Source organism: Mirounga angustirostris, unplaced genomic scaffold (assembly GCF_029215605.1).
Source record: "Mirounga angustirostris isolate CCGP_5_RB_7025 unplaced genomic scaffold, mMirAng1.0.hap1 SCAF_9, whole genome shotgun sequence".
Classification (NCBI taxonomy): domain Eukaryota; kingdom Metazoa; phylum Chordata; class Mammalia; order Carnivora; family Phocidae; genus Mirounga; species Mirounga angustirostris.
The window spans coordinates 28751625-28763749 of NW_026991717.1; the positions used below are offsets into that span (position 1 = coordinate 28751625).

Consider the following 12125-nt stretch of genomic DNA (forward strand, 5'->3'; position numbering starts at 1 on the left):
AGGGAGAAATCATAAAATATGCATACAGACTATCCCAAATTACTGACTGATTCCAAAACTGAGCATTTGTGAGACCCGGAAGAACCCAGCATAAAGGAAATGCAGGAAGGCTAGAGGGATTCTATGGCTACCCAGCGCTAGGGAGACAGTCTGAGGTCCCAGTCCAACAAAGTTAGATGGAGTTGGTCAAGGTGCAGAGGTTCCCACTGAAACCTCAGAAAAGATTCTAAATCCTGTAGAATGAGAATACAGAAACCAGGTCTAGCTGCAAAACAAAAATAAACCACAACAAAAAAAGTCTAGAACCAAGTCTCCAAAGGACTGGGGAGAACTGTCAGGTAATGAACCATCTATGAGAATAAAATTCCACATTCTCCAGAAAACGTTGACAGAACACAGAGGCAATACAATGTAACATCTGAAACTTCTGGAATACTTTAACAACTATAGATATGTGAAGAAGCAGAACCAATAGCTGATCATAATCAAGAGAAAAAAACTGCCAATAGTAGCAGACTGACAGCTGGCCCAGGTGGTAAAATAACCAAACAAGAAATTTAACGTAACTATCAGGAACATGTTTTTTAAATATACATACAGTAAAAAATACAGAGTGAAGAGATAAGAACTGTCAGGAGAGCTTTACAGAACTATAAAATAAGGATCCAAATGGAAATATGAGGTCTGAAAATACAAAACAAAGAATTTCTTAGATGGCCTACAGCACATTTAGACCCAACAAAGCAGAACAGCCTGACCCTGAAAACAGATCAATACAGTTAGCCAAGCTGATTAACCAAAAGAAAGGCCTACAAAACAAACAGAAATGCATTAATAATCTTTCTTAGCAAAGAACAAAATGAGAACAGAACAGGAAAAAATGGTTAACAAATTTCCAAATTTGGTGGGGGGAAAAATATCAAGCCAGAGATGCACATAACTTAAATGTACCCCAAGAAGATGGAGCTAAAAAATACATACACATCTTAGTCAAATTGCAGAAAAATAAAACAAAAAAAATCATGAAATATTAAATGCAGCCAAAGGGGGAGAAAAAGGCATTTCATACAGAACAATAAGAATGATGGTTGAGGGGCTCGTGTGTGGCTCAGTCAGTTAAGTGTTTGCCTTCCACTCAGGTCATGATCTCAGGGTCCTGGGATGAGCCCCACATCGGGCTCCCTGCTCACCAGGGAGTCTGCTTCTCCTTCTCCCTCTCCCTCTGCCCTTTCCTTCTACTTGTGCTTGCTCCCACTCTCTCTCTCTCTGTCTCAAATAAATCAATAAAATCTTTAAAAAATAATAAAAATTAAAAAAAAAAGAATGATGGTTGAATTTCCATCAGAATCAATAGAGACAGTCAAAACAATGGAAGATCTCTATGGGGTGCCTGGGTGGCTCAGTTGGTTAAACGGCTGCCTTCAGCTCAGGTCATGATCTCAGGGTCCTGGGATGGAGCCCCATATTGGGCTCCCTACTCCGTGGGCAGTCTGCTTCTCCCTCTCCCTCTGCTGCTCTCTCGCTCGCACTCTCTCTCTCAAATAAATGAATAAAATCTTAAAAAAAAAAAAGATCTCTCTTTGCTACAACAGTCCTTCTCATTCTTAAAGGCTAACTCTCCATTTCCTTCTACATCTTTCCTCTTAACACTGGGCACCTCCCAGTGTGATTCCAGGTTGCATTCTGTCCAATTCACTCTTCAATTGCTCTCAGTGCCCTCTTTTTATCTCTACAGGTGACTAGAAGCGCTGCCACATTATAGCCACTTTAACCTGAACTCTCATCTTAGTGGTTTTCAGACCTAACAAATAGTTGGCATTCAGACCGCACTGCTCCCTATCCTCATGCCCAACATTTCTTGCCTTCTCCCTTTGCGCTCCACCTTCCTCCCACCTGATTGCTGTCAGCCCTCCCAACAATCTGATGCAGCTGCTTCCTCACTCCCTTAACTCCCTGCAGTCTTGGTCTCTGAGGATTTCTATTAGGGTATGTTCCGCCTGCCAAATTGAGCACTCAAGGTTTTGTTTTTGTGTTTGAGATTTTATCCAGAGTTTTTTACATATTACATAGAAAGAAGGATTTTTATTTTTTTTTAAAGATTTTATTTATTTATTTGAGAGAGAGCATGAGCAGGGGGAGAAGCAAAGGCAGAGGGAGAAGCAGATGCCCTGCTCAGCAGGGAGCCTGATGCAGGCTCGATCCAGGACCCCCGAGATCATGACCTGAGCCAAAGACAGACGCTTAGCTGACTTAAGCTACCCAGGTGCCCCAAAAGAAGGATTTTTAGAAACATCTAATCCTTCATGCTGCAGGCCATGAAAATCCACATCACTCTTAGACCTGGTCACATGTCATACTTCTATGGGAACTTGCCCACAGCCCCAGCCCCAAGTTACACTGCAGCACATGTGCTCTGCAACAGGGCAAGGACTGCAAGCCTGGCAGCAACAGGGCATGCCCAAGAAAGCCTTTGGAGTGAGTGGAAAAAACCTGCCAGTGTAATATTCCTAGGCCTAATGGGGCTCCTTCAATAACAATATTTCCTAGAAAAAGATTATTACACCATAACTATTTGAGCATCTGACCCATGTTGAATCTCATTAACTTTTTCAAATAATTCACACATATTCAAAATAAAGTTAAGCTTCAGCATGCCTGGGTGACTCGATTGGTTAAGTGTCTCTTGATTGCAGCTCAGTCATGATCTGAGGGTCGTGAAATCGAGCCCTGCATCAGGCTCCGTACTCGGTGCAGAGTCTGTTGTCCCTCTACCTCCCCTGGCTTGCTCTAGACTCTCTCTCAAATAAATAAATAAATAAATAAATAAAATCTTTAAAAAATAGTAAGATTAAACTTCAACTCACCCATCCTCTAACTAGTATTATAATGCTCTATGACAAACATGGTTAAAGCCTAACTAGTCATAAGAATTACTTTGGCGTATCGTTTAAAATTCAGAATATATCCTTAAGAAAACATACATCTAGAAAAAATATTGTTCCCGATTTAATGTAACAGATTAAAATTGCCAAGGCTGTTACTGTACCTCTAGCTCCTGCTTGTCAAATATGGCCTTCACTGGAGATGGCTGGGTGGCCGAGGCCAGTAACTGCTGCAAGAGGATCATTGGAGGCTGCGGCCCTTCAGGAGACATGTCCCCAAGGTCAGGGGATGCAGCTGCTCCATCATCTGAATTTAAAAAACAAACAAAATATGAGTAAATTATATTTCAACTCCTAACATCTCTTTACTATTAAAGATAATGCATTAAACATGTTAAACCGAATATGATCTCTACATCTTCAAGCATTGGACCATCAAAATCTTCAAGGCTCAGATATCAAAAACTAGTCTCTAAAGAATTTTCCACTCCCTGCTTTTTGGCATCTATCCTTTGTTAGTTCATGTGTTTCTTTAGAGCCAAAAAAAAAAAAAGGGGGGGGGGGCTACCTCTCAGATTTCTGCCTTTGGTCCAATTCTTATACCTTCTCTTTCTTGGTGCACACTCATTGCTTCAGAAACCGCCCCCTTCTATGGACGCTCCCAAGTTTGTATTTTTCACGCTGGCTTTTCCCGCTAACCCTGTTCAGGCCATAAATTGACACCAATTCCAAATATGTTGTGTGGTCAGGGTAACATCTTTTTGTCTGTTTTAATCTGAGTAGCTTTGGGTGAAGCATTTAGCACTTCCTGTTTGCCCCAGGCCCACTGAGTCCCACTGCCTCGAGCCCACTCACCATTTGAGTTTGCTGGCTGGTTGGTGACTTCAACTAATCCTCTAGATCAGGGGTTGGAAAATCTTTCTCTTGAAGGGAGAGTAAACAGTTCAAACTTACCAGCCACATGTCTATCACAGCTACTCAACTCTGCCACTGCAGAGTGAAAGCCACCTAAGATGACATGTAAACAAGTAGGCATGGCTGTGTTCCCATAAACTTTATAAAAACTGGTGGCCATGGTAATTTGTCAAGCCCTGCTCTACACAGCTCTGTCTGGAGCCCCTACTCTGTCCCATACATGGGATAGTAACCCTGATTCAGTGTCTCCAGAGCTACTCATCAGGGTGACCAGAGAACAGCCAATCTAATTCCCTGGGCTCTGGTTTCCTGATCTTCTACAATAGTGGATTATCTTTAAGGTCCCTACTGTCTAATACAGAATAAATCTGCACTTTGATTAGATTTATCTTATACTCAGCACATTAAAATTAAATTCACAATACCCTCTTAAGATTAAGAAACAAAACACCCCAAACTCCACTGTATTTCCTAATTTTTGTCAAAGGCACGCCCCTCTGCCCTCCCTGTAACTCAAGCTTGAAACATCAGCCATCTTTGACTTTTCACTGGTTTCCCATGCAGTTATTATCGAAAAGACTACACTGTATACCAGTGTGTCTACTGGAACCTTCTTTCCATTTTTCATGCCTTCCCCCAGAAGACACCTTATCACTTGACACAAAAGCAATTCTCTCATTTCCATGGCCTTCATTTTTCAAATACTCCTATACCTCACTAGAAGATTTATCATCCTGAATATCAGTCCTTACCATGTGGGTCCTCACTGCAGCTCTAAGTCAGCCTTAAGTTTCACCCTGGTATTCAAGGCATTCTATCACATGAATTCAGCTGACCTCTCCAGCTTTTGGCCCACGTTCATCAATAAACCCTGAGCTCCTTGCAAAGCGAAGCACTTCAATACTCACCCATATACTCACTGCTATGTTTGTGCCCTACCGTCTCTTCCATCAGGACAGAGCTTCCTCATCACGCTGTACCTAGGGTTTGCCACACCCTTCAAAAGCTGTCCTCCCCAGCCCTCAGCCACCAATGTCCCCAAGACACCTGTGGAACTGCAATTACACATTTCACAGGGCACTGGCATCATACACTGCACAGAGCCATCTACATTCATTTTCTCTTCTCACTCTGACCCCAGAGAGTTTGGAATCATAAATAAGGACTATCTTGCTCCCCATAATACTTTAGCACATGTCTTTTAATAGTAGATGATCAAAAAAATATTTTATAACGTTGGGGGTTTTTCCTATTCTAAGTGATATAAGGCTATTCGAGAAAACTGAATATAGGAAAGTATAAAGAAAATAAAGGCAGCTGAAATTCCACTGTCAAAGTATAGTAAGCAGATGAATCTATGGCATATCTACAAAGAGATATACATAGCAATGTGCTTTTTTATTTATCATTTTCATGTTCCCATGGCTATGAACATATATATGTATCATCATTGTGAATGATGCCGTGGTATTCCACTGTGTAGATACACCACCCAATAATGGGCATTTAGGTGTCTCCAGTTTTCAACCTAAAAACAGTACCATCAAAGAAGCCATAACGAGCCTCTGTAAACACTTATCTTCATGCCTTTTCATGTGATAAATTCCCACAAGATGACTCAGAGGTCAATGGAGAGATATAGAGAACAGAGAGATACAGATAATAGCTGTGTATGTGTGTGTGTGTATATACATTTTAAAGGGTAACATTTCCTCAAATGCCCATTAGGTGGTTGTACCAACTTAAATTCCCACTAGCAATGTGTTAAAGCAGTAATATTTTATATGTTTTATTTATAAACCCCGGGAGGGCCTTATTAAAATGCAAACCATGATTTCTTAGGTCTGGGGTGCAGCCTGAGAGTCTGTGTCTAACATGGTCCTATATGCCATCAATGCTGCTGGTCCATGGGCCACACTTTAAATAACAAAACAGGAGAGCACTGTTTTTCCTCCCTTCCCACCAGATCCCCTCAATCTTTTGTCTTGTAAGACAACGACACTGTCATTTGCACTTCATCAATTATTGGCCAGGCTGCACATCTCTCTCATATATTTAGAAGCCATCTGTTTCCCCTTTTACGGACTATTTATTCATGTCTTTTGCCTGTTTTCTATGGGAGCACCTGCATTCCTTACAGATCTATAAGAGCTTCCTTTAAAAGGTACCTGTATGAGCAGCTGTGACTTCCTGAACAGCTGGCTGAGACAAGATCTGCCTGAGCTGGTCCTGGTGGGAAAGCAGTGCACGGCCTGCCTTCAGGATGTACAGTTTTAACTGCTGGCACCTCAGCAGATCCAGGTCTACTTGTCCTGTGGGAGAAAAGGACTCAGCGGGAATGACACACCTTGCTTGGGCTCTTCTCACCAGCTGTATGGCCTTGGGGAAGGTGTTCTGCTTCCCAAACCAAAGTGCCATGGCTGCAAAGTGGCATAAACAATGCCCTGCCCTGTGGGAATTATCTGGCCATGCCAAATACTGTCAGTAATGAAGGACTTGTCTTTCCCAGTGTTTTGGCTAGTGCTTCTGGATAAGCATCCTCTATCTCCCCCAGGTCTTCCCCATTTCCTGCTCCCCTTGTAGCTACTTTCATGGGTTAGGGTGAGAATTAAATGGTTTAACACAGTTAGATCCATGTTAGTTATTATTAGTATAATCAAACGTTTCCCACATTGCTGAAATTTCAACTAGATACCTACATCACAAACAAAATAGTTTCACCTTTTCTTGCCAAGACTCCTCCAAGACAGTTTTGTTGGATACTCACAACATACAGTTCTCTAACTCAACAAGATCATGGCACTCCCTGGAGTCTTATCTAAACAAATGACTGCAGTGGGGCCTGACAGCCGACTGAGGAGGAAACGAAGATAGCTGCCACAAAGATTCAGGCAGACCACAAGAACAGCTGGACTATAGTGGTGGCAACAGTGTTCCAAGGCAGGACACGCTGGAGGCCATGGAAGGTAGCATAGCAATGTGAGATGGAATAGGATGGAGCAGCATCAAGCCTGACTGCCTGGCAAAGAGGTTTATTCACTGTGATGGAAATGGGGACCAAAGGACAAGGTTAGTGGAATTCTGAACATGCTGTCGTGTACATGCACGTGGCCCTCCAGCCAGAGATGTGAGTTGGATATCCAGAGTTAAAGGTGCTCACTATCATAAATGCTGCAGCAGCAATCACAGGAATAGGGAGAAATGGGTGAGAAAACTCAGTAAGAGTGGGCACAACGAGCCAGAAGTTACGGAGAAAACCGTAAGAATTTCCAATGTGCAAAGAATAGTCAGGAAGAAAAACTCTCAAAGAACATGCAAGGGGCAGTGTAAGGAAAATTAAGGGAGCACTATTGCAGACCAAAGGAAGGAAGGCACAGGTGACCTTGGTCTTAGCCCAACGTCCACAGATATGAAGTAAAGCAGGTCCAAAACATGCAGACCTTACTGGGTCTGGTGATGATGAGGCCAAGAGCAAAGCTCCTAAAGGGCAATTGGGCCACAGGGCCATGGCTGGGGGGTTAACAGGGAGGGAGAAAGAATACAGATTCCTCTTCAAAAAGCTTGTTCAGAATACATGCTGGCACTGGAAAACAGGCTTGAGGGGAAGCCTGGGGCTCTTCAGGGGCTGCTCCCACCATGCTGTCATTCTTTGTATTACACACTCTTATCACCACATTCAAGGTTTCATGCCCACAGTAACTTAACAAATGGTCAATCCACTGGAACCCAAAGACTTTGGCAGTGGCAGGAACTTGCTCTGACAAAATGACAAACATTGTCCTAACAATGCCAGTTAAGACTGTAGCTGTTCCATCAAGAAGCACCATGTACTGACCTGCAAAACCCTGTTTAGGTGATTTCTTTACTTTATGCTTTTCCAATTTGCTTCCAGCGAGGTTTACCAATTGAGCCCAGACAGACAGCATCGGCTCTGTGAAGGGCAGGTTGGTGACACTGAATGCCACAGCAGGGAGCTAAAGCAAGAACACAGAAACCTTCAAAGTCTGTCCAATGAAATGAGCAAATGAAATGTTCTGAAAATGATCATAACCATGAATCTTAATTCTGAAATTATCACATGTATCCGTAAGTCTTCTTATATCTAAAAATAATCACTTTAAGAGATGACATTAAAGGCAAAATAGAGATTTCTATGTAAGTAAACATAACCTAAATTGATTTTTTCTTTTACAACTTGCCAACAATAATTACATCAGGGTGGCATTATTATATTCTTAGGCATTTTCTATCCGTTTCAAATTTTCTACAACATGCATACCTTCATTTCTGTAATAATCAAAAACAGTATTTTACAGGAAGATAGTCTGATTACACTTAGGTCACACTGAAGTAATATACATCACTCACTTTCCCTGTACATCCCTAATTCACAGATTTAAGATGAAAGTAGCTGCTAGTACATAAGTTAAGTCACTCAACACAATTAAGCATTTTCTACATGAAGAAAGGTCATTTTTTAAGGAATCATCTTTAGGTTTCTTTAAAAGTTGAGCTGTTCAATAAAAAATAAACTTCAAAATTTGCATTTTAAGATAATTAAAACTAACAAACATAGTTACAAGTACCTTCTGTGTTGCTAATGCCCTTTTATGTCTTTTGCGGCTAAAATAAGACATGAACTACTAATCCATGTAACAGCATGAGATAGGCCTTATTTATCACAGGGGCACAAAGGGAACAAGAGAAGATAGATAGATGGCTTTCCACAAGTTGCACAGCTTCCTAGATGGCAGACATGAACTATGAAAATCAAGTTCATTCCAGCACTGATGTTAGAACCCAGTTCTAGTATAAAACTCTTCTGCCTTATTACCAAGTAACTGAACACAAGTTCACCTACTGGTTTCAGCTGATTCAATGGGCAAACACGACACATCCTCATGTCTGAGAACTGTACAGTGATTCTGCCCTTCGGGGTGATGCGAGTCACCGTGCCTTCTCCAAACTCATCGTGCATGACTTGTCCCCCGAGGCGCAGGCGACCATCGATGCCTCCGATCACAGCCAGGACTGCCATGAGGCCCCCCACCTCAGGGTTTTCAGAATCAGGAAAGTAGTCCTCTAACAGGGCCTAATGCAGACAAATAGCCAGCTTGAAGAAGAGAGCCCAGGGTGCTGCCTGTTTCTTACACATTTACAGCTAAGCCAAGTTCATTTTTATACTAGTTTCTTCAATAGTTATTTCTAGTAAAATATATTTTAAAATATCTTTAAACAAAATACATGTCACTTAAAAAGAAAACTTAAAATTTAAACCGACATTTTACAGAAAAAAATGATCAGATCTGAAAACACAGCACCCACCCCCTCTGACGGCTTTCCTGTGCAGCTGCGGGTGACGGAATGGAGCTGAGAGTTGATGTACTTGTTTATGAGCCCATTCCACTGACCCAAGGAGTGAAGTGTGCGGAGCAGTGCCACCACCTCTTCTGCCAGGGTGCTGCTATGGGTGGCGGTCAGGGAGGCCTGCGGGCGTGCCCTCCGCCGCCTCAGAGTAGATTCTGAAATAGACGTATGAGAGAGGAGCTACATGGTGCCCTGCTCACTTAACCAGGACACAAATAAGGAGAGCTGCCCACCTCTGAGGAATGGGATATCTGAAGAACAGGTGGTGAGCAAGCTGCCCAGGAAACCAAACAGCTTTTCCACAAGGCATTTCATATCCCTTGCCCTTTCGGTCTTGTCCCAGGATGGAAGCACTGCTTGCAGTAAATGCACAGCTAAGATCTGATAAAAGACAATTTAAAATGGCAAACGTTAAAGAAAACCACTGTGATTTTAGCTTAAGAAATAACAGATTTTTACTTTTTTTTTGTTCCTATAATGCAATTAATTATGTGAAAATTCAGATATTCATTGTTTTACAACCAGATAATTACACCCAAGTTAATTAAAGATATAGATTATCAGGGGTTATAAAAAGGTACATTACAGATGCGGGTATTTATTTCATTAAAAAGTAATTCTTTTCAGCTTAGTTCTTCTAAAGAGAATTACACTACAACTCCTATGAAGCCCATAAGAGCAGATGGTAGGACTTATCACTTCAAAGACAAGCAAGTCAACTACAGTTTAGCAATTTAATCAATCTAAAATAATCAAAAACTTCGGCCCCTTGCACTAGAAAATCTACTTTGGGTTGGTTCCAGTTCTTTTCTGCACTCATTATTGAGTACAGGCACCTAATTATAATGACTAGGAGCACTGGTATCTTGATGCCACCTCTTAAGGGGGTCATACAGTCCCAAAACTCACTGAGCAGGATCAGCCCAGCAGCACAATTACCTGCCGCTGCAGGGAGGCGGCGGTGAAAGGTGCATGTCCCTCCACGACCTTCATGAGCAGGGCAATCCACTGTGGGGAGCTGAGGGCAGCACACATGTGTGGCGTGAGCGCGATGCTCCGCACGAAGCCCAGCGTGCACCAGCTCCGGTGCTGCTCCCGGCACACCATCCTGTTTGGGGATGCTGCCAGAGTGAAACAAACTAGCTTGGCATCAAATTTCTAGAAATAAATACTCAGTACAATCTACACTTTTAATTTACCTACCATATTATTTTCAAAAATAACCCACTTTACAAATATATTACAATTTCACTCATTCAAAGTGAGAGCAGTGGGAGAAGACCCTGCAGTTAGCTCAAGGAACACTTTACAACACTCTTAAAACCTCTCAAGTATATGAGTAACTCAAACCAGTTAAGAAGTTTCATGTACTTACTATTTCTAGACAGTAAGAAAATGACTCACTTTTCAAATAGCAGTTACTAGTAAGAGTGCATCTTGTATATTTTTTATAACCTCATGTGTTTTAAATATCTCCCATGATCTTGTTTACATTTAATCTGTACCACAAATTTCCAATCCAAGTTTAAGAAGTCTGCGTTAATAGAACAAGACTAGGAGGCTTTCGTGAGGTTTATCCAATTTGACTGACGCAACTGACCCTGTCTGCTCCTCCTGGCTTCCAGGTCTCCGCTCATGGGCACCCCGGGGCTTCCACTCTTTCCTGGCAGAGGACCGCCTGCCAGGGCCCAGCTCTCCTGCTCTCCAGGCTCCCAGGGGCACAGCCTTCAGACACATGTTAATGCCTGCACTCAATCACACACTCACAAACACATTGACTTTCGCACAGTCACACCCTACCACAATCACACATGCTCATTCTCATAGTCACTGATATATTCACACATAATCACTCATAATTACTCATAAACACACCCAGCTACTCATACACATTCACACTTACTTCCACTTTACGCTCACACCCGTAGTCTCAGCGACAACTCTTCGCACACTCACACCGACTCATTCACATACTCACACTCTCACACTTACACACACACACTCACTCCTCCCACTTCATCAACTCATTCTCTCCACACTTAAACACATCCACATTCACATACAAACGTTTCAATGGGTTGAACTGTATCCCTCAGAATTCGTGTTCACCCAAAAACCTCAGAATGTGACCTTATTTGGAAATAAATTCTTTGCAGATGTATTTAAGGTAAGGATTGAGATGACACTGTACTGAGTCAGGGTGGACCTTAAATCCAATGAACGTCTTTATAAGAGGCAGAAAAGGACACAAAGAGACACATGGCAGTCCTTTGTGTGAAAATGAGGCAGAGCCTGGAGTGCTGTGGCCTCAAGCCAAGACAGCCTGGAGCTACCAGAAGCTGGAATAGACATGAAAGGATCCTCTCCTGAAGTCTCTGCAGGGAACGCAGCCCTGCCAAAACCTTGATTTTGGACTTCTGGTCTCCAAAAATGTGAGGTTCCATAATTGTTATGGGCTGAACTATGTCCTCCCCCTCCCAAAAGCAGTATGTTGAAGTCCTAACCCCTTGCATCTCAGAATGTGACTTATTTGGAAATGAGGCCATGGAAGATGTAATCTGTTTAGAAGAGGTTAAACTAGATAAGGGTGGGTCCCTAATCCAATTATGACTAGTGGTCTTATAAAAAGGTGAGATTTGGAGACACACAGGTGAAGATGAGGGCAATAATCTACAACAAAGGAATGGCAAAGACTGCCAGCAAACTACCCCAAGTTAGGGGAGAGGCCTGGAACAGATCCTTTCCTCACAGCTCTCAGAAGGAACCAGCCCTGCTGACACCCTGATCTTGAACTGCTAGCCTCCAGAACAGGGAGGAAAAAAACTCAGGCCACCCAGGTGTATGGTAGTTTCGTGTGGCAGCCCAAGCAAACCAACCAAATTTGCAGTAAGTTGTTCTGGCTGCCCTAGGACACTAATACACATGCAGACTCATACACATACACACACCCAGACACACACA

At 42.4% G+C, this 12125-nt stretch overlaps 1 protein-coding gene across 8 annotated transcripts in view; it reads right to left on the bottom strand.

Moving 5' to 3' along the window:
• The window catches only part of HERC2 (HECT and RLD domain containing E3 ubiquitin protein ligase 2), a 259145-nt gene that overhangs the window by 110023 nt on the left and 136997 nt on the right, over positions 1 to 12125 (bottom strand). For all 8 annotated transcript variants that reach the window (XR_010404924.1, XR_010404925.1, XM_064570045.1 and 5 more), the window contains 7 exons: positions 10104 to 10285; positions 9398 to 9545; positions 9123 to 9319; positions 8659 to 8889; positions 7633 to 7771; positions 5966 to 6109; positions 3047 to 3189 (listed from right to left, as the gene is read on the bottom strand). Coding sequence is in view for 6 of the 8 variants with exons in the window: in XM_064570045.1 (XP_064426115.1) it covers positions 3047 to 3189; positions 5966 to 6109; positions 7633 to 7771; positions 8659 to 8889; positions 9123 to 9319; positions 9398 to 9545; positions 10104 to 10285 (1184 nt within the window). In the remaining 2 variants the exon portion in view is untranslated. The remainder of the gene's footprint in view (positions 1 to 3046; positions 3190 to 5965; positions 6110 to 7632; positions 7772 to 8658; positions 8890 to 9122; positions 9320 to 9397; positions 9546 to 10103; positions 10286 to 12125) is intronic.